Raw genomic sequence first — 19,183 nt, forward strand, 5'->3', positions numbered from 1 at the left:
GATAATAATTGATTGGCAAAGTGCATTAGTTACCTATCGCTGTGTAACATGTTAACCGAAACTTAGGGACTTAAAATAAGAAACACATTTCTCATGGTTCCTGTGGGTCAGGAATCCAGACAGGACTTTGCTGGGTTCCTCTGGCTCAGGGTCTCACATGGCTGCAGTCAAGGTGTCGGCTACGCCAGTCATCCCGAGGCTTGAATGGAAGAAGATCCACTGCCAGTTTCACTCCTGTGGGTGTCCGCAGGCCTCAGGTCTTCATGGTCAGTTTCACTCCTGTGGGGGTCCGCAGGCCTCAGGTCTTCATGGTCAGTTTCACTCCTGTGGGGGTCTGCAGGCCTCAGGTCTTCATGGTCAGTTTCACTCCTGTGGGTGTCCGCAGGCCTCAGGTCTTCATGGGCAGTGGGCTGGAGACATCAGTTCCTTGGCACATGGGCCTCTCCATAGGGCTACTCACAACATGGCTTGCTTGCTTGCTTCCCCCAGAAATAGGGCACAGAGACAGAGAGAGACCGCTAATCCTGGAAGTGACATCCCATTATTTCCCCACATGCTAGTATTCTGTTAGTTAGAGTCAAGTTACTGAGTCCAACCATACTCAGTGGGAGCCAATTATACGCAGGTGTGAATACCAGGAGGTACGGATCATTGGGGGCCATCCCAGTGGCTGCCACCACACAAAGGGTTTAAGATCATACTCCCGGAGGTCACACATCCTTTTTGCTGAGTGAGGGCAGTGTTACCTGCCTTGGCAGTCATCTGAGTGATGGGTTGGTAGACGAGGCAAGCTCTTCAACATACTGTTTGTATAAGGCTGGGAAACTTCTTTCCCCATCTGAAAAGTGGGGTGATAATAAAGATCACCTTCAGAATTTATTGAGTTTATTGCTATGAGGGCTGGAGAAAGGGCTTTGTAAAGTGTAAAGTACCCTTCAGAAGGTAGGCGTCATCAAGAGAACAAGGTTGGAGACGCAAGTGTTGGTGATTTTTTTCTTTTCTTTTCTTAAATCTTTCATTGATGTAAAACTTACACACAGAAAAGTGCACAGTTCAGAAATGCGGCCATGTTCCCCTGTCTTTAAACATTCTTCTAAAACAAGTGAACTTTTAAGTTCTTTTTACTTTGTGCACTTTCCAAAACCTTCTACAAGGAGCTAGAATTACTTCTATAATCAGAAAAATACCAGCTTTACAAGGTGTAGTTTCTGCTGATTAGCGCGTTTCTGTTTAGACAGCGCTCTGAACTCCTTATCTCCCCTTGGGCTTTACCACGGCCTTGGGAGAAAGGCTGGGAAGGGACTGAGTTCCTTGTGGGTAAAATGAGGAGATCACCCTCCTCTTGGGGCCGGCAGGGGCCTGAAGGTGGTGTCGGCTCCTGGCACGGGAGGGCCCTCAGCACGGCTCACCTCCCAGCACCCCGCCCAGAGCGGCCTCCGCCAGCTCTGATGGAAACCCTCTGGCTCGCCAAACCAGGACTCTAGAAAAAGTCCACTTCTGGGAATCCGCCCAAAGTAAGTTGTCACGATGCAGCCAAACTTTATGCGCACGTAGATTTAGTGCAGCAGCGTTTTTAATAGCAAAAATTTAGAATTAATGTAAGTGTTCAGCAGAAGGAAATTGGTTGAATAAATTTGGTCATTGAAAGGTAGAATATTTCACTGCCGTTAAAATAGAGTTCTGAAGTATAGATTTGTGGCTTTAATGTTTACTGAGTGAAGCAGGAGACACAATTGCATAGACAGAGGGATGTCTGTGACACAAATCCGTAGAAAACCACGCGGAAGGAAATGGGCCAACAGAGTCAGCAGTTCCTCCTGGGGTGGGATTACGAGCGTCTTTTTCTTCTTCTTTAGTATCTCGAACCGCCTATGGTAAGCGTGTCAATTACATAAGTAACAGAAGGAACGGCAAAGCATCGAAATCTTTGGTACCTACCACCTCAGCCCTCACTCCCTTCTCCACTTTTAAGTTTGTTATAGATTGTTCTAGATGTTTTCTTTGGATCCATCATGTATTGCTCTTAAAACTTGATGGGCAATCAGAAAAGTCATGGAGCGAGAGGAGGAAGCAGAACAAGACAAAATACTCTCTCAAAATGAATTTGAACATCCTAGAAAACGAGAAGCTTAGAGATTTTTTACAAAGCCTGTCTTTCTGTTTAAGGATGAGGAAGCAGGTCTCAGGGACATTGGGTGACCTGCCAAGCTCACGTGGTGTTTGTGCCTGGCTCCTGATGCCCGGTCTGGCGCTCCTCCCTGCCGGGCCACCTCCCTGGGGCTCTGGGAAGAGGCGGGAGGATGCTCTGGGCTGGGTGGGGTGGGCCTGGGTGAGGAGCCTTCTGCCTGTTTGTTCTGGGTACCAGGAGATGTGGGAGGAGAGACACCCGGGCAGAAGGGACCAAAGTCCCCATTTATGGCCTTGGGGGAGTTAACGTGTAATATTCTAGGATATAAGCTGGACCTGGAGTGAGCCCAGGTCTCCAGGAGCCACCGAGAGCTGCTGCCAGGAGCTGCCACCATGCCGGTGAGGATGCTGGCTCCCCCCCGCCCCACCTCCTCCATTCCTCCGGGTCTTTACCTGAGTTGGGGTGGGGTGGGGGGGACTGGGGGAAAAGCATCGCTGCCCCTCTTTGGGCCTCAGTTTCCCCATCTGTACAGTGAGGAAGTTGGACAGTCACCACAGCCCTTTAGCATGGAGGTTCTCTGCTCCCTCCACCCCTGTCCTGCTGCGGGAGCCTGAGCTCGTCTCCTCCCCAACCTAGACTCACTTTTCTCACCAGTAATAATAGTAGCAATAATAATAATTACTGCTAACATCTATGGAGCTTTACAAATGTGAAGAGACTGAGGCTCGGAGGTTAAATTGCCCAGGGTCAGAAACTGTAAGTTGCAGGAGTTTGAGTAGCTCCTCTTTGAGGTCTTTGATCCTTTGATTCCAAAACTGGCTCTGCCGTGGTTTGCTGTGTGGCCCTTGGACAAGTGACTGCCCCTCTCTGAGCCTCAGTCTCCCTCCCACATTTGTGGAATTGGATCACAGATGGCATCTTCTGTGGATTAGATGGTGTGTTAGTTTCCTGTGGCCACTGTAACAAATTTATTCTCTCACAGTTTTGGAGGCTAGAGCTCTGAAGTCAAGGGGTTGGCAGGGCCAGGCTCTCTCCGAGGGCCCTGGGGAGGACCCTTGCTTGTTTCATCCAGCTTCCGGTGGCTGCTGCCTGTGGCTTGTGGCTGCCTCACCAACCTCTGCCTCTGTCTCGACACGACCTTCTCTGTGCGTCCGTGTCTCTGTGCGTAATTTCCCTCTTCTTATCAGGACACCAGTCATATTGCCTCAGGGCCCATCGTAAACCAGTACGACCTCATCTTAACTGGCTTACATCTGCAAAGACCCTGTTTCCAAATAGGTCACATTCACAGGTTCCAGACGGACGTGACTTCTTGGGAGACACATTCAAGCCAGCTCAGATGGGACGCAGGCTGTGAACGGCAGCGGAGGGGGTAAAGTGTGGAGGACCGTGCTCTCCCCGCCTCGGCCTCTCAGGGAGGACCTTTGTGGCCCAGAGACCTTCCCGACTCTCTCCTTCCCCTGGTCGTCCCACCCCTCCCCGTTCTGTCCTCCTTCTCTAGAGACCACCCAGTCCCAACCTCTTACGTTACAGATGGGGGTATCAAGGTCCAGAAGGGGTGCAGCTGACCCCAGGTCACTCAGCCAGTGGCCACCGACAGCTGCCCCCACACCCCACCCCAGTTCTGCCTCCCTGTCTCTCTTGGGCCTCAGACTTTATTGAGTGGGGAGATCCCGGGCCTGCACACCCCCACAGGCATCCCTGTTGGTCCCGACGTACCCCCGGCCCTGGCCTGTCTGTGCTCCTGCCCCGCAGCCCCCACCTCCATCCTTGGGGGCTTGGGTTCTCCTGTTTCGGCTAGGCAGCCCCCAGGAGGTACAAAGGGAGTGGGGGTGCTTCTCCCCACCCCAGACCCTCCCCGACAGTCACAGGGTCCTGTGGGGAGACAGGGAGGGCTTGTCCTGCTCGTGACGCCTTCGGGGGGACGTGTGCAGGTTGCAGAGTGTGTATCTGTGGGTGCCTGGCGTTCCTCATGACGTCTGAACCTCTTTGGGTGGTCAAGTTCTCATGTATTTGTGAGAGGGTGGAGGAGAATTTTAATCCTGCCTGTCTTGCTCTAAAGACGGCGATCCCGCTGTTACATTGAGCACCATTCTGAGAGGTCAGGCCCCCTGCCTTCTCTAAGATGGGGAGATTTTTGCCCCCAGGGGACATTTGGCCATATCTGGAGACATTTTTAGTTGTCACAACTGGGGAGAGGGTGCTACTGGTGTGTGGTGGATAGAGACCAGGGATGCTGCTCCACCCTCTAGGATGCACAGGACAGCCCCACCACGATCCCCCAGCCCCAAATGTGGCAAGGGCCGAGGCTGAGAGACCTGCTCGAAGGCATTGCGGCGTCTGAGAGCCTCACTACACTCTCCGGGGCTGTGCATCACCTCTTCCTTTCCAAATGCACGCTTCTGGGAGAGCTGGGCCACCCTGCCCCAACGTTTGAACCACGGATCGCTTTCCTCCTGCGTGGAAAGGGGGCGGCCGCCAGCGGGGGTTACTGATCACCCTCCTGTGGACGCTGCCTTTGACTTTTGGCAGCGCGTCCCGGGCCCGTGAGTCGGTTCAGGGCTTCTCAGGTGCGCTTCTTCCAGAATAAAACTATAGGAAACATATCCGTGAACAGCAATCCCACAATGTAAACGTGTTCTCCCACAAAGCGTTCTAAATCTTCGGTGTCTCCTGCATCCTGTGCAGCCTGACCTCACACCCTTCCATCACCGATGTGCCAAATGGAGGTTTTCTTGGTCTTGGGTAATGAGCTCTGAAAACCCAGCTTCGAGACCCTCCCTTTTACCCACAGTGCACCTGCAGGAAGCTCCTGCTGTACCGAAATCCAGGCAATGCCCAGGCCCTACAGAAAAGTACGGAGTAAATGAATGACAACAATGAGGAACCATAATGATGGCCGCCCTCGACTGGCCGTCCGTCGGGGCCAGACCCTATGCGTGGGGCTCCACAGACATGATCTCACTTCTCCCACCCAGCCTGAAGGTGGGCTGTTACCCTCAGGACCTCCGATGGTGTCTGTCACAGAGCGGGCACTCAGCAACTGGTTTTGAGTGAAGAAATCTAATTGGCCCATTTTACAGATGAGGAAAGAGAGGTGTGGAGAGGGACTCTGATGGATGTGTTCAGACACGTGCCTTACGGAGTTTTATAGATTCTTGGTTTGGGGTGGGCCAAGACCCGCGTGTGCCTGGTGTCTGGTATAGTCATCTTCTGTTAGTAAAGTGACTTCGAGTTTGTGCAGGAACCAAACCAGCCCTTGTTTGGGGGATGCTGCCGAGGGCGCCCGTGCCCGCATCACCTGGACACATGTGGGAGCTGTGAGGTCAGCAGGGACCACTCTACCCATTGCACAGACGGGCAGACTGAGGTTCCTTCAGCTGGGCCCTGCCTCCAGACCCACCACTCTTCTAGTTGGGCTGGGGTGGAGAGAGGGAAGAAAACAGGCACAGGGGCTCCCGAAAGCTTCGACCCGAGGCTTTCCACTCTTCCCCTGCCCAGCTCAGTGCCCTCCTGCGTGCAGAGGGAGAGAGACCTGCGGCCACACGGGGTAATGCTCGCGCACGGGCTTCCCCAAGAGAAGAGTGCTGGGCGGCTGTGCGATTGATTTCCCGTGGGATGTTTCTCTGTTGGCTCAGGGGAAATTTGAGATGATGAACATGGACATGAAGTTGGGGACAACCCTGAAGATCAAGGGCAAGATCGCCAACGACGCCGAAGGGTGAGCCGGGGGTCAGGGGGGGCCGGGGGGGAGGAGGGACTGTCCACAGACCGGGAACGGGCAGGCGGCCCTGTGAGATGGTCAGAGGCGAGCGCGCCCTCCGGCCACGGGGGGCCTTTCTGACGTCCTCGCTGGCTATCCCTCAGGGGTTCTCCCACGGGGCCTGCCTTCACATCTAGGCCAGGTCTGAGACCCCCAGGATTTCACAGCTCACGCCATGTGCTCTGTTCCTGGGCCCACCAGACACTGGAGGGCGGTGGAGAAGCCCCTGGAGCTCTACCCAGCCCGCTGTGGGTCAGGGGTCTCTACTGAAAGCCCCCTGCCCACTCTTCACCCCAGGGACGGCCAGAGGCTTCCCCTCCACACGTTAAACCAGGGCTGGTCACCAGGGGGCGCCAAGTGGCCTCATCTGCGTCCTCTGCTTAGAACGGGACAGTCACCCATCTCAGGAGTCACCCTCAGCATCACCCACGTGCAGAACGGTTTCAGCCTTTCTTGGGACTCAAATCCATCATCTTTTGGTCGGGGAGGGGCAGGCAGATGCACGGGGTAGGAGCCCAGAGAAAATCACCCCTCTGTCCTACTCAGGTCCCTCAGGTTGCAGGCATATGGGACACCTCCCAGTGAAGCCACCCCATGACTCAGAATGTCCCGCTTTCAGGGACCCTCAAGGTCTAACCCAGGCTCCTGTTGTGACCCTGTCAAGAGGTCACACAACCCCTGATCACATACCTCTAATGACAGGGAGCTCACCACCTTAGGTTGACAACTGTTTATGGACAAACTTATTAGGTCTTCAGATAGCTAAGGGTGGCACTTCTCTCTCCCAGGATAGACATGCCCAATTCCTGAAGCTGTCACTATCAGTTACCCTCCTGTGGAGAGCCTAAATCCATGCTTTAAGTGGAATGTGATACTCCAGCGCCAATTCTGGCCAGGTTGTCACCTCCCTTATTTTATGGCACAGGCCTCAATTAATATGACATTTTTTTTGGTGATTCTTCCAGCATGTGGTCAAAAAAGACCCTGTGACCCAAGCTGTTTTACCCAGGCCTGGCCCCTAATCCTCACCTGCTACCCCTTCCCCTCCAGCTTTGCGATTAATCTGGGCCAGGGGGCGGATAAGCTGAATCTGCATTTCAACCCACGCTTCTGTGAATCCACTATCGTCTGCAACTCACGGGATGGCGACAGCTGGGGGAAGGAGCAACGGGAAAATCACATATGCTTCAGCCCAGGGTCAGAGGTCAAGGTAAGGTCAAAAGGGAAAAGGGCCCAAGGAAGATAAGGGGAGAGCCCAGGTGGTAGGGCACCCTGGCCTAGACAAGTGCAGGCAGTGTTCGCGCCACCAGGCACGGCCTTGGTTTCCAGGGGGCCTCCTGCCTCCCTGACACGCCCCTCCCACCGCAGTTCATCGTGACCTTTGAGAGCGATGGATTCAAGGTGAAGCTGCCAGACGGGCACCTGCTGACCTTTCCCAACAGGCTGGGCCACAGCCACCTGAGCTACCTGAGCGTGCAGGGCGGCTTCAGCGTCTGCTCCTTCAAGCTCCAATGAGTGGGCAGCACCTCGCCAGGCTGGAAGACCCCCAGTGCAGACTCCCTCTCTGTCACACAGGATCGGCAGCCCATGGGTCCTGGTTCCCCTGCCTCCCTCCCCCCCACTTTCCTCCTCCAAGACTAAGAACAAACCAACCAACCGTTGTCGTCTTTCTGTGGCAGGAACTGTGGTTAGTGTTTTCCATGCATTTTAGTGCTCCTAGCATCCTCAGGATACAGAAAAGGAAACTGAGGCAGAAAGCCGTATGACTGCCAAAGAGGGGTTGTGACATGCTCTCAAAACCTCTAAGCACCCACTCCTGCCTACCTGGCCCCTGTTATCACCGGGGCGAGTGCCAAGCTGCCCTGTGGGATTATGGGGCGGACACTGGTCCCAGGCACCTGGGCGAGGGGCTGTTCCCGGAACTGCAGATAAGAGCTCCCACCTGGGCCTCTTACTGCCGAAGCTTCATTCCAGGCTGGTTACTCATTACCCCCTGCCTCGGCCCTGCCCGTCCCTGGGGGCACTGGGGGGGGTCCTTGGCTTCCCAAACTGGATGCCGAGAGTATTTAAGCAGGTGGAGCTGACGTTGTTTTCCCAGGTTCTCAAACATCTTGAAGGACACCTTTTATCAAAAAAGCCTTTTTAATCAGGGCCAGGACGCAGGTCCGGGGTGCACAGGAAGGTGGGGTTCCTCTCGTGTGAGGTCCCCCTGACTTTTCTCTGAGGCTTCTGGGACCAGTGGGGGCTGGGATGTTGGGGAAGCAGGCTTAGGGAGGGCTGGGGCTCTCAGGGATGCAGCGGGGACCCTGCTGGGGGCAGCTCCGGGATGGGCTGGGGCAGGCGGGAGACAAAGGCCCTGTGTGTCAGGCCCCCCCACCCCCCAGCAAAGACAGCTTCCCCAGCACAAAGGCTGCTCTGTGAGGTTGCGCCCTCCAGCTGGTGGGGGTGGCACAGGGTAGGAGGTGGGCCTACGGAATGGCCACTGGGTCCAGAGGGGCAGTGGGGGGAGGCGGGTCAGCCTGGCGAGGTCCATGGGAACACCCAGGTCCCCGAACAAGCCTGGTCTCCTCCGGCCTCCCTCCTGTGCCTGTCCTGCAGAGGTGCGGAGGGGTTTGGAGGCGACTTGGGTTTTCCCATGTCGTCGGCAGGACCCAGCCGTCAGGTGAGGCACTGGCTATGCACCTGGGCTCTTCGCGGGCTGTGCCCCGAGGCTGGGCAGCGTCCTGAGCCCATGGCTGGCCACTCACACCTTGACTTCATCGTCCTCCTCAGCATCGGCAAACTCGAAGGTGTTTGCTTGCACTGTGCTGGGCACGGGGGCCCTGCTGCCTGCCCGGGGGGCTCCCCACTCGTCATCCATGCTCTCCCAAGAGGCCCGAGTCTGGGGCAGCACCCCCACCAGCTCCTGCCTAGCATTCGTCGCAGTGTAGTGGTGGCTGCCCCCCCAGCCTGCTCCCCACTGCCTGCCGGGAGCCATGTCAGCAGGTGGGAGGGGATGTTCTCCTACCGGGCTGGCCCTCCCCTCAGCCAGCGGGCCCAACCCAGTGGTTACCCCATTGGGGCAGTGTCCACGGGGTGGGGGGCTTGTGGCAGGGGCTGGGGGGCCTGTGGCAGGGGCCAGGGGGCTTGTAGCAGTGGCTGATGGATTTGTGGCAAGGGCTGGGGCTGGGGCTGGGGCCTCTGCTGCAGAGGCGTCGGAGAGGCTCATGGCCCCCAGCAGCTCGCTGAGGAGAGAGGGCCCGAGGTCGAGGTCCAGGCGAAAGGACAGGAGGGAGTCAGAGCGGCGAAGCTCGGGCTCAGGGGGGAAGGAGCTCTCATGGTCTCGGTCACGAGGCTTCTCCGAGCGAGACAGGCGGGAGATGGTGCAAAACCCAGAGTCCGGGCCTAGAAGAGAAACAGGGAGCAGGGTCATAGCTGGGGTCCCAACCAGGAGCTGGGGAGGGGAGAGCCAGGACCAACCCCAGCTTGCTATGTGGCCTCCCCCCAGTCACCCCCCATCTGGCCTCCGTTTCTTCCATCTTTCCAATATAGTGAACCCCGGAGTCTCCTGTGTGATCCTCCCGTCAACCTTGGAAGCTGAAAACTGACAGAATCCTCATCCCCATTTTGCAGATGAAGAAAGTGGGGCTCAGATTGGGATGAGGAGAAGGGCTTGCTCAGGGCCACAGCGTCTGACAGGGTGGAGCCAAGCCTGCAGCTCAAATCTCCTGACTCAAGTCCCGGCTGTGAACTTGGCCACGGCCCCAGGTCCCCTGCCATGACAGTGGCCGATGGCTGCAGGTGAACCCATAGCACGTGGGCTGGTTTGTGGGCACAGGGATGGAACCAGCAGCCGGAGTCTGACTGCATAGAAATCAGACTCAAGGCACAGATGCCTGCCCTCCGAGGGTCTTCTGGCGCAGCCCCCGGCTCCAGGACCACCAGGCCTGAGACACAGAGGGGTTACTGTGGACCAGCCCTCCGTCGGGTTCTGAGCAGCGCCCCTGGAGCGGAAGGGAGCACTGGCGGAAGCCCCTGGTGGCTGGGCAAAGCCACAGGGCAAGGAATGGCCACCAGGTGGCAGCAGGGGTCCTGGTTCCCAGGTGAGCTGTCCGGCCAGCAAGGTGACACCTGCCACTCCCTACCAGGCCAGGAAGGGCCTCGGGCTTCGGTCCATGTGAGTGCTTTTCCAAATTTGTCAAGTTATAGGAACCTCTGTTTGAATAACAACACAACAGCTCCTGTGTCCTGAGCACTTCTTATGTGCCAGACTCTGGGCCACACCTGATACACTGAATCTTAGCAATGACCCTAAGGGACCCATTATACAGGCCGGGGCTTGACATCACAGAGGTCACTCGGCTCGCTTGGAATCAGGCAGAACCAGCATCTGAATCCAGGGCCCAGGCTCTTAGTCTCTCCCCTACATCATTCTGACCCAAGGGGCAGCTTCGGTTAAAAGGGCAGGAGGGGGTGGATGGGCCCAGCCGAGGGCCCAGAGACGGGGAGGCAAGTTGGGGGCAGGGAGAAGTCAAACCCCACTTCCTGACCTCTCAACCTCAGTGGGTTTTGAGGAGGGGTTCCCGCCCCCGAACCCTCTCCCCATCCATGGTCTGGGGTCTGGGCCTGACCTCCATAGTGTGACCAAACTACTGTGGGGATGGTAAGCTCCCACTGAACCGTCGAACCCTCTAGCCTCAGCATCTGAAAAATGGGCACGTGGCCCCGCCTCACCGTAACTGGAGCAGCCGTCCGTGGAGCTGGCAGGGCTGCGGTCGAAGCTGAGCTTGCCCACCACGAGGCTGTCGTAGGCGGCCTGGTTGAGCTGGGGCAGGGAGATGGCGTTCTTGATGATGGGGGAGACGGCGGGTGGCGCGGGCGAGGGCGCGGGCGGCGAAGCCATCCGCCGGGGTGGCGCCCCCACCCTGCGCACCTGCTGCAGCTTCTTGGCCAGAAAGCTGCGGGGTGAGCGGTGGTTGCCCCTGGAACTGCCACCGTGGTTGCTGAGGAAGGAGGTGTCGCCAAAGACGTCCCCGCCGCGGCCCACGTGCATGGTGTGGCGGAAGTCCCCAAGCGGGGGGCTGATCATGTCTGCAGTCAGCCGCCTCTTCCCCTGCGAGCTGGACACCCAGCCCACTGGTGAGAGCTTGCCAAGGCTCATGATGGGGGCTCCTCCGGCCCCCTGGGGGCCCGGCATCAGCTCTGGCTGTTCACGGCTGCGGGTCCATGCCCACCCGGGGCCTGGGCGGGGCAGAGCGCTGGGCTCAGGGTCCACTTCTCAGCTCCCTCCTTCCCTGGAACGGGGCGGACGGAGGCTGCCCCTCTGCTCTGCTAAGGTGCGGCCCCCAAATGCTGAGGCTGTGGGGGGTCCATGGCTTTTCTCTCCCTGAGGCTGAGCTCCTGGCCCCGCGGCAGCAGCTGCAGACGTTCTGTCCGAGGACAGAGAGCTCAGTCCGAGGACAGAGAAGGCACAAGGCGTGTCTCAGACGTGGACAGACCCTCTCCCGCCCGGGGGTGGAGACCTGAGAGAAAGACACGGAGAAGAGAGATGGTGGGCCTGGGGGATCGGGGTCCAAATGATAGATAACAGCTAAAGAGAACAAACAACTATGTCCAACCACACGGATGGGATCACCGACAAAGTGCCAAGCAGACGCACAGAGGAGGACACACTATGCTTCCATGTACAGGACATTGAAAAACAGGCCAAACTAAAAGATACTGGTAGAAATCAGAATTGCGGTTGCCTTTGAGCCGTATTGACCAGGAGGGGGCCCAAAAATTCATCGAGCTGTCCACGTAGCATGTGCATCAGTAAAGAGTACGAATGGTCATGACACAGGGCCTGTTCATGAAGCACCTACTAAGCGCCAGTGACTTCCATTCATCACTCCTGTAACCCACCCAACAGCCCCGAGGGAGGTACCAGATTTGAGAGGAGGAACTGAGGCACAGAGAAGCACAGTGACTTGCCCCAGGCTACACACTAGGAAATGGTGAAGCAGGGGCCCCCAAACCCAGAGCCCTTAAGCCCCAAGCTACACTGCTTCCTGCTCGCAGGTTGAGCAATTCATCTCCCTCCCCTGTGGGTTAAACTGTCTTCCACTCAGAGAGGCCTGGCAGACCCGCCCAAGCTGTGCGCACTGCTCTGTAAACAGCGCGCAGAGGTTCCTCAGAACCCTCCGCCTTCAAGGTGCTTCCTGGAAAAAGGCTCCTGTGCTCCAAAATGGCTTTTGCCAGCTGCCTCCTGCATGCCTGAGCATATTCAAGGCTCTGACAAGGCCCGCAGGGAAGAGCTTTGTCAGAGTTTGTCAAATTGATGTAGGAGCCTTGTCGTCAGGGAACAAGTTTTAGAAGAAGCTCAGCTGGTGCCAAAAGCTATTCCTTGCCCACTCCCTCCCCTTCTAATCTCCCCCCCACCCCCAGCCCCAATCTTCTCTCAGCTTCCCTTGGTCCGACCTCATCCCTTCCAGTATCACAGAAAGCGCAGGCTGGAGGACGCCTATGAGCCTGTGGGTCTGACCTCTGGTTTTCCTGTGGCCCAGAGAGGGGTCAAGCTTGCTCAAGGTCACATTGAGAGAGTTGGCTGAGACTCGAACTCAGAGCCTCTGACTCACATGGCCCCTCACAGGCTCTGGAGCCCAGCCTTGTCTCCCCAGATGCACACCACGTGCCGAGGGTGGGGCAGCTGCCTGGATTTTCGGCCTTCCTCCCTCCCAGCGCCCAGCTTGGGCTCTGCACACGGCAAGTGCCAAATTAATTCCGGTTTCGTCACGGGAGGTCTTTGCGATAACCTTCAAGCCAAAGGATCACCCCTTGCCACCTTCCCAGTGAGGTAGGAGGGGGCGTCAGCGGCCTCACGGTGTGACCTTGGGCAAGTCTCTTACCTCCACGGGCCTGGGACCTCAGGTGACGAAAGCTGATAAAGATCCTTAACGAGAACACCTAGATCTGAGTCAAGGCTTTTTTTCTACAACTCTGCTGCCACCTCCAAGGATAAAAATCTTTGCACTGCCCTTTGAGCGTTATTTGAAATTCAAAATAGGTTAAATAACAAGATAAAAACAAAGAAAGCAATAAGACAAAGCTTGCTTTGTTTTCTGACTACATTCTCTTCCCTTCCCACCAACTGATCCTCCCCCCCAAACCTAACTCCTCCCCCTGGGGGGGGGCTCTGAATCATCCTTTCCCTGGCACCCCGGCACTGAGAAGTCCTCGTGGAATGTTTGCTGAAGTTATGAAGCGCTCTGCAGTTGGCCAGCCCTCCCATGACGTCATCTGAGCCTCCAACGGCCCCGCAAGGCGGGAGGGTTAGCCCGTTCACAGGGAGCGCCAAGGTTCCGAGGGAAGGGACTTGGCCAAGGTCACGTGGCAGGTATGTGGCACGTGGCAGGTTTGCATGCTCTGCTGAGATGGATGAATCTCTGGGGGGACTCATTCTGAAATGCCATGTGGAGGGGTCACTGTGTCTGCTAGTGGCCACACGCACCTCTCTCCCAGCCCCCACGGCCACTTTGACCTGGGAGACCAGCTTGCGCCCCAATCTTCTGACAGTCCCACCTGCTACATGCCTCTGAGACCTCCAGGAGGCCTCCACTCTGCCCACTGCAGTGGGAGGCCCTGCTGCGTTGTGGGGCAGGGACAGGGCACTGCCACTGGGGACCCGTTTTCCCACGTGGAAACTGGAACCGCAGCACAGTGAAGGCTGGGCCCTCCCAGGGGAGTTGTACAGTGGAAGGTGCTGTAATTAACCCTCAGAGCCCGGGGCAGGGCAGCCCTGCATTCAAATCCAACATCCTTATGCTAACAACTCTCATTCTGGGGACCCTTGGTGGCAGCTATTTGGCACTTGATGCTGGCGATCAGGTGTGCCCTACCTGGCCCCAGAGTAAGCTGGGCTCTGGTGTCCTTGGGGCAAGGCTCTCTCCCCTCACCAGCCCAGGAATACTACCTGCCAATGCTCACAATGCCCATTTTACAGGTGAAAAAACCGAGGCACACAAAGGGAATGGACTTGACCCAGGTCACAGAGCCAAAAAAAAGTGATGTGGCTGGAAATCCCCCCAGGGGCGGTGTTGGAGGGGGCAGTGTTGGAGAAGGCCGTGCCCAGTGGCTGAGCAGGGGAAGAGCAGGCCTGGGAGACAGCCCAGCAGATGCAGTGACTGCGACCTGGGCAAGGGTGGTCACCATGCAGCCTCAGTGTCCCAGGTCCTCATATTTACCCTACCGAAGACAGTCAGGCCTGGGCACTGGGTAGGAGCTTACTCAGCGGTGGTAATGACCGCAAGGACAAGGTTTGGGGCCGAAGCAGGGAGCATGCGCTAGGAGAGGCCAACAGGGGCCGCTGTGGAGGCACACGGGGCTGGGGGAGGCCAGGGGCTGTCCGACCCGGGTATCGGGGTGGGCGAGGGTGGCCGCACCCCGGCGCTCACCTGGGGGTCACCCGCAGGCCGCCCACGTGCACCACCGGCACCGCCTCTCATCCTGGAGGCCACTCGCGTGCCCACAGCCCCCTTCCCGCCAGTGTCCAGCTGTAAAAGCACTCCCGCTGCTGGAGCGGGACCCTGTCTGGGTTAGGGCTGCTCTGGCCTCAGGAATAAGGGGTTAACTCCCGGAAGGGAGGTTTCTCATGCCCCTCAAAGTCCAGCGCTTCAAGGTGGAGACAGGAGGAGCCCCGAAAGGGGGCAGCAAGCCGTCCAGTGTGGCAGCGGGGACCCGGTTCTCAGGACTCTGAGGGGGTAGGAGGAGGGGGCACCACGGGCCAGGGGGAGGAAGGAGGAAGGGGAGGAGAGAAGCTGCTTGCCGGCATCAGCCCAAGTGAGAGCTGAATCAGCCGTCGACTCCGCGTGGCGGAGCGGCTGCGGGCCGAGTCTCCCCCAGGCCCGGCTTCCAGGCCCCACGCCGCCTTTCGTGCGGCTGCGGCCTCCGGGACAGTCCTTTCGCCTCTCTGAGCCTCAGTCTCCCGGCCCAGAAAATGGGCTTCACACTCCGCGGGTTTCGCATGGTTCGGCAAGAACAGAACAATCTCAAAGGCCTTCGGGATTGGAAGTCCGGGAAAGACTGTAGCCACAAAGCATTCCCTCTGGGAGGCAGGGGTAGGATGCGGAGGGTCGCTCCGCGGGGGAAGGGGGCAGCGGCTGCCTTGGCCCGAAGGGACCCGGACAGGATGACCTCATGCACTGTTCAGGCCTGGAATGCGGCGGTTGGGGAGGGGGCAGGGTGCCTGGTCCATCTCCCCAGCGGTCCCCCCACCCCCCACTTCCCGCTCTCCGCGCCGGCCTCCCGGCCGGCCGACAAGTCGCCCCCTCCCCGCTCCTTCCCTTCCTCCCCCTGGGCAGGAAAGAGCGGAGACGGCCCGCTCGCCCCCTCCTCCCGCAACCGTGGCCACAGCTCACCCCCTCCAATTCTCTGCCCCCTCCGCCCGCCTGGAATATTACAAAACAACCCAAAACTTGGAGCGTCCCCGTGGCGCTCTCTCAGCCAGCGCTCCGGGCCTTTCTCTTGGCACCCGGGCGCGCTTGGGCAGGTGGGCCCCCTGCCCCGGTCCCAGCCCCCGAGAGCCTAGGAGGGCGCAGAGTCCTCGCAGGCGTGCACGCCCGGCAGGGGCTCGAGGACCCGCGGGCCGGCTCGCTGTTACCTTCTCTCGGCGAGGCCGGGGGCGGGGGTGGAAGGGCGGACGCGGCGGCGGCGCGTCCCGGCGCGCAGCCCGGGCGAGTGGCTGGGCCGGTCTGCGCCGCCCTGGCCGCGGGCTCCGCGGGCTGGCTCCGGGGCGGGGGCGGGGTGTGGGCGCGCTCCCTCCCCCCGCCTCTCTCCTCCCGCCCGCGGGCGGGGCCGGGCCCCCCTCCCGGGCACCGATCTTGCCGCCCCGAGCGGCGGCCAGAGCCGGAGGGGGCGCCAGGCCAGGCCCTTGCCTGCTGCCCGGGGGCAGGGGCGCCCGGGAATGCGCGGGTTGCCCGGGCGAGGTGATTCGGGTCTTCTGCCGCCCTCCCCTCCCCCACTGGCTCCCCGCGTGGCCTTGGGGCGCCCTGACCTGATAACTCTGCTCCTGGGCTCTCCAGCCGCTCCCTGCGGGAGTTTGGGGGAAGTCCGATCTCACAGGCCTTAAATGCCCCGAGACTCGCTTAGACCTTGAGTTCTACAAGCTGCGAAGCCCGCTCCCTTTCTCCCAGCCCCCCATTCCTTTCAGTCCAATACAGGCTCCGCGGGTGTCAGACCACAGACTGGTGCCAGACTGGGGTGCAGCTCACTGGCAGAGTGGTATGACGTGGTGGTCAAGTCTGTGGACCCTGGAGCCCGACAGTTTGGCTTCCCATCCTGCCCTGGCCACGCCTTCTCTTTTCCGTGCGTTCGTTTTCCCATCTGTTTAATGGGATAATAGGAGCAGGCATCAGATGCTGTGTTAAGTGTTCTCTGCTGTGTCAGCACCGAGGCGGCTTGCTGAACAGGTGAATGAGGTCACATCTGGGACGGATGGTTTCAGAAGACTTTACTGGGTGCCGCTTAACCCTGCCCGTGAGGGGCAGGGACTCAGCCATGCATAGTGCCGGTGCCACCCTCCAGGAGGGGAGATAGACTCTGAGCCGGCCCTCATGTTGTTCTGCCATCCAGCTCCGGGAGGCCAGGCAGGCAGTCCTGCGGGCTGCCCATCACACAGCCTGCAGAGGACGGAGGGCTAGCTGAGTCGGGCTGGAAAGGACCCAGAGGCAGAGGGGAGGGCAGTGGCAGTGCACCCACACCGGGCAGGAGACCGCACAAGCAAAGGCTTGGAGCTAAGGATCCGTGTGGAGGAGGCAGGTGTGGCTGTAGGAAATAGTCTGAGCGCTGTCCTGGCTGGGGACCGGAGCCATCTTTACACACAGGTGGAGGAGACAAGGGCTTTACCTTCACACAGCGCTTCACCTCTTTCGTTGGCTCCCTGAATCCTCATGCTGGCCGCCAAGGGCGGGGGTTATTTCCCCAGCTGGACAGATGGGGAAACTGAGGTATAAAGAATTCCAGCACTTGTTCAAGTGGCACAGCAGTAGGACTGAGGCTCCAGTCGGTTGGAGCTCTTTCCCCAGGTCAGGCTCCGAGGTGCTTTGTCCGGGGGAGAATTTAGAGCAGTCTTAGAGGCACTGAAAGCTCAGGTGACGAGGAAGGGGGGTTGCCCTGAGAGGCAGCGATGGGGGCACAGCCAAGGCCTGGGAGAGAACCAGGCCAGGTCTTAGGGGCTTGATCTCGGGTCAGGTGTCCCACCTCGCCGAGGCGGGGATGGAGCCAGTGGACGGTGTGATCAGGTGTGCGTCTGGAAGCTCTTGCTGTGAGCCGAGAATGGACTGGAAGGACAATGACGGAGGCAGGGCCTAGTGCTGCCGTGGTTGTCACTCATAGCAGTATAATAACGAGCACTTATTGAGCGTCTGAGGCACCCCAGCCCTGTAGCCCCTTACATGAGCCATCACATTTAATCCTCACGAGAGCCCCCGAGGGACAATCCTGCCATCATGTCCATGTCCATGCAGAGAAGTGAAGTGACTTGTCCAAAGCCCCCATCTGTGGCAGGATGGCCATACTCCAGGTTCGCCCAGGACAGTCCCGAACAACGCCTACTGTCCCAGCGTAATTATTAATAGCACTTCCTTTCACTCTCCAAGGTGACCTGGTTAGACAATAAGTTATACGTCACTTTAGTCAGAGGCTCCCCAGAGCAGCTGGCAAAGGAAGCAGTGTCGTGTGATGTCAGAGGCCCTGAACCCAAATCCTGGCCATGGGCTTCCCAGCCGGTGTGTGACTGTGGGCAAGACACTTGGCCTCTCTGAGCCTCAAGTTTCTTGTCTGTAAAACGGGTATAATACCAGCGCGGATATTTGCTACTTGCTACAAGCCGCAGAGAGGTGGCGGAGAGAGCAGTCTTAATGGAAATGATTACAACCTGCCACGCGCCCGCTCCATCCTCTTTAGTGCTGGGCTGGGGACGGGCAGGGAACCACCAGGGGTTGAGGAGCTCCCTACTATGCGCCAGGCACTTTGTCTCTGCTAGTGAGGCAGCTGGAGACTCAGGAATTCTTTGCCCCATTTTACAGACGGGTAAACTGAGGCTGAGAGGCGCTCTCTCCCCTCATCTGAAGCCTCTCTCCAGAGAGAAGTACCTCTCTACATAGGCTCCACTCCTGTTCCTGGCTCCACTCCTGATTTAAGGATCCATCTCAGTTTTTCCTTCTGGCAAATGGGAGAAAGGGAGGGGTCTGGGCATCTTTGTAAAGTCCCCATTTCCTGTGGTTTTCTCTTCTCCCAGTTTCCTGGGGTCCCCTCCCTTCCCCTGTCAGGGGGCTGTGCCCAGGAGTGCAGGGGTTAACCCTGGCAGAGCTGTAATCAGCGTGCAGAATGCAGAACAAATGCCTCCCAGCTGGGGACTCGGAGCCGCCAGGTGGGATGGCTGCCTGGAGTTCAGGAGCCCCATCACCTCCCCGGCCCTGAGGAGCCAGGCCCCTGCGGCCATAATCACAGAGCTCAGCTGCCCCCTCAACTCACCCCTGCAGACTGGGTAGGCGGAGGCGGGGTGGGGGGGGGGTGGGGGGGGCTTGTGGGGGAGAAGCAGTTTCTCATCAGAGGGGGCAGGGCACAACAAAGAGGGACACTTCCCCCTTGGGGACCCAGGAATGCCAGTGGCTGTCCCCCAGGCTCCAGTGAGGTTTGCAGTGGGAACCTTGAGCTGAGTGAGTTGGCTTGGCCACGTCTATCAGCCCCCATCCCAGCCCCCGCCTAGGGAGCATGCACCTTTTCCATCCCAAAGTCTGGCTGGGCTTTTGGTCAGTTTATGCATCTGCTCACCGGCCCCTTCACTGGTCCTCCCAGTTCTCTATCTCTTGAGCATCTTCTGGTCCATCCGCCCACAGGTGCAATTGCCAGTTCATCCATTTGCTGACACTCCTATCTATCTACCAAACCCTCTACCCATCCATTTACCCAACCATCTGTTGACCTACCACACACACCCCTTCAATCACCTCACCACTTGCCCACCCCTCGGTGAAACCAATGTCTATATGCCATCCATTCATCCATCTACCACCCCCCATCCATCCACCTACCCACCCATGCATCCTTCCACCTCCTTCCATTTACTTGATCCCCTGCCCACAGCTGCACCCGTCCACCACCCACCTGTCCCTCCATGCAACCACCCGCTCACTTTCCTATCTATCCTGTGATGCTCTCACGTCGACTGACACCTGGCCTCTGCTGACCAACGAGTTTCTGAGCATGTCCTCATCTTTCTCTCATGCACACGCCTCTCTCACCTTCATCAGTGGGTCACCCTTGGGCAAAATATC

The 19,183-nt window shown here is 58.4% G+C and overlaps 2 protein-coding genes across 6 annotated transcripts; one reads left to right on the forward strand and one right to left on the reverse strand.

Annotated features, from left to right (window-relative positions):
- The first annotated feature begins 1,339 nt into the window (after nucleotides 1-1,339).
- LGALS2 (galectin 2) lies at nucleotides 1,340-8,279 on the forward strand. 3 transcript variants are annotated; one of them, XM_044780056.2, is made up of 4 exons: nucleotides 1,340-1,514; nucleotides 5,767-5,849; nucleotides 6,942-7,101; nucleotides 7,260-8,279. In XM_044780056.2, exons 2-4 carry the CDS (start codon nucleotides 5,779-5,781, stop codon nucleotides 7,404-7,406), a joined length of 378 nt encoding a protein of 125 aa, XP_044635991.1. In that variant the 5' UTR covers nucleotides 1,340-1,514; nucleotides 5,767-5,778; the 3' UTR covers nucleotides 7,407-8,279. The 3 variants fall into 3 exon arrangements, with proteins under 3 accessions (XP_044635991.1, XP_070363011.1, XP_044635992.1); XM_070506910.1 differs by lacking the exon at nucleotides 1,340-1,514 and adding an exon at nucleotides 2,292-2,526; XM_044780057.2 differs by lacking the exon at nucleotides 1,340-1,514 and adding an exon at nucleotides 3,448-3,500.
- CDC42EP1 (CDC42 effector protein 1) lies at nucleotides 8,015-16,160 on the reverse strand. Of its 3 annotated transcripts, none has more exons than XM_070506909.1 (3): nucleotides 15,901-16,160; nucleotides 10,605-11,392; nucleotides 8,015-9,275 (listed from the first exon to the last, which is right to left on the reverse strand). In XM_070506909.1, exons 2-3 carry the CDS (start codon nucleotides 11,065-11,067, stop codon nucleotides 8,635-8,637), a joined length of 1,104 nt encoding a protein of 367 aa, XP_070363010.1. In that variant the 5' UTR covers nucleotides 11,068-11,392; nucleotides 15,901-16,160; the 3' UTR covers nucleotides 8,015-8,634. The 3 variants fall into 3 exon arrangements, with proteins under 3 accessions (XP_070363010.1, XP_044621801.2, XP_070363009.1); XM_044765866.2 differs by lacking the exon at nucleotides 15,901-16,160 and adding an exon at nucleotides 15,508-15,791; XM_070506908.1 differs by lacking the exon at nucleotides 15,901-16,160 and adding an exon at nucleotides 12,758-15,117.
- Nucleotides 16,161-19,183: the final 3,023 nt, after the last annotated feature.

This window comes from Equus asinus, chromosome 4 (assembly GCF_041296235.1).
Source record: "Equus asinus isolate D_3611 breed Donkey chromosome 4, EquAss-T2T_v2, whole genome shotgun sequence".
NCBI classification, from domain to species: domain Eukaryota; kingdom Metazoa; phylum Chordata; class Mammalia; order Perissodactyla; family Equidae; genus Equus; species Equus asinus.

Excerpts from the sequence above, each read along its gene's own strand:
- LGALS2 (XM_070506910.1), top strand. Across the intron at positions 5,850-6,941 it reads ATCGCCAACGACGCCGAAGG|CTTTGCGATTAATCTGGGCC; the intron begins GTGAGCCGGGGG and ends CTTCCCCTCCAG. Across the intron at positions 7,102-7,259 it reads GCCCAGGGTCAGAGGTCAAG|TTCATCGTGACCTTTGAGAG; the intron begins GTAAGGTCAAAA and ends CTCCCACCGCAG.
- CDC42EP1 (XM_070506909.1), bottom strand. The coding sequence starts at position 11,067 with ATGCCGGGCCCCCAGGGGGCCGGAGGAGCCCCCATCATGAGCCTTGGC. Across the intron at positions 9,276-10,604 it reads GGACGGCTGCTCCAGTTACG|GCCCGGACTCTGGGTTTTGC; the intron begins GTGAGGCGGGGC and ends TTTCTCTTCTAG.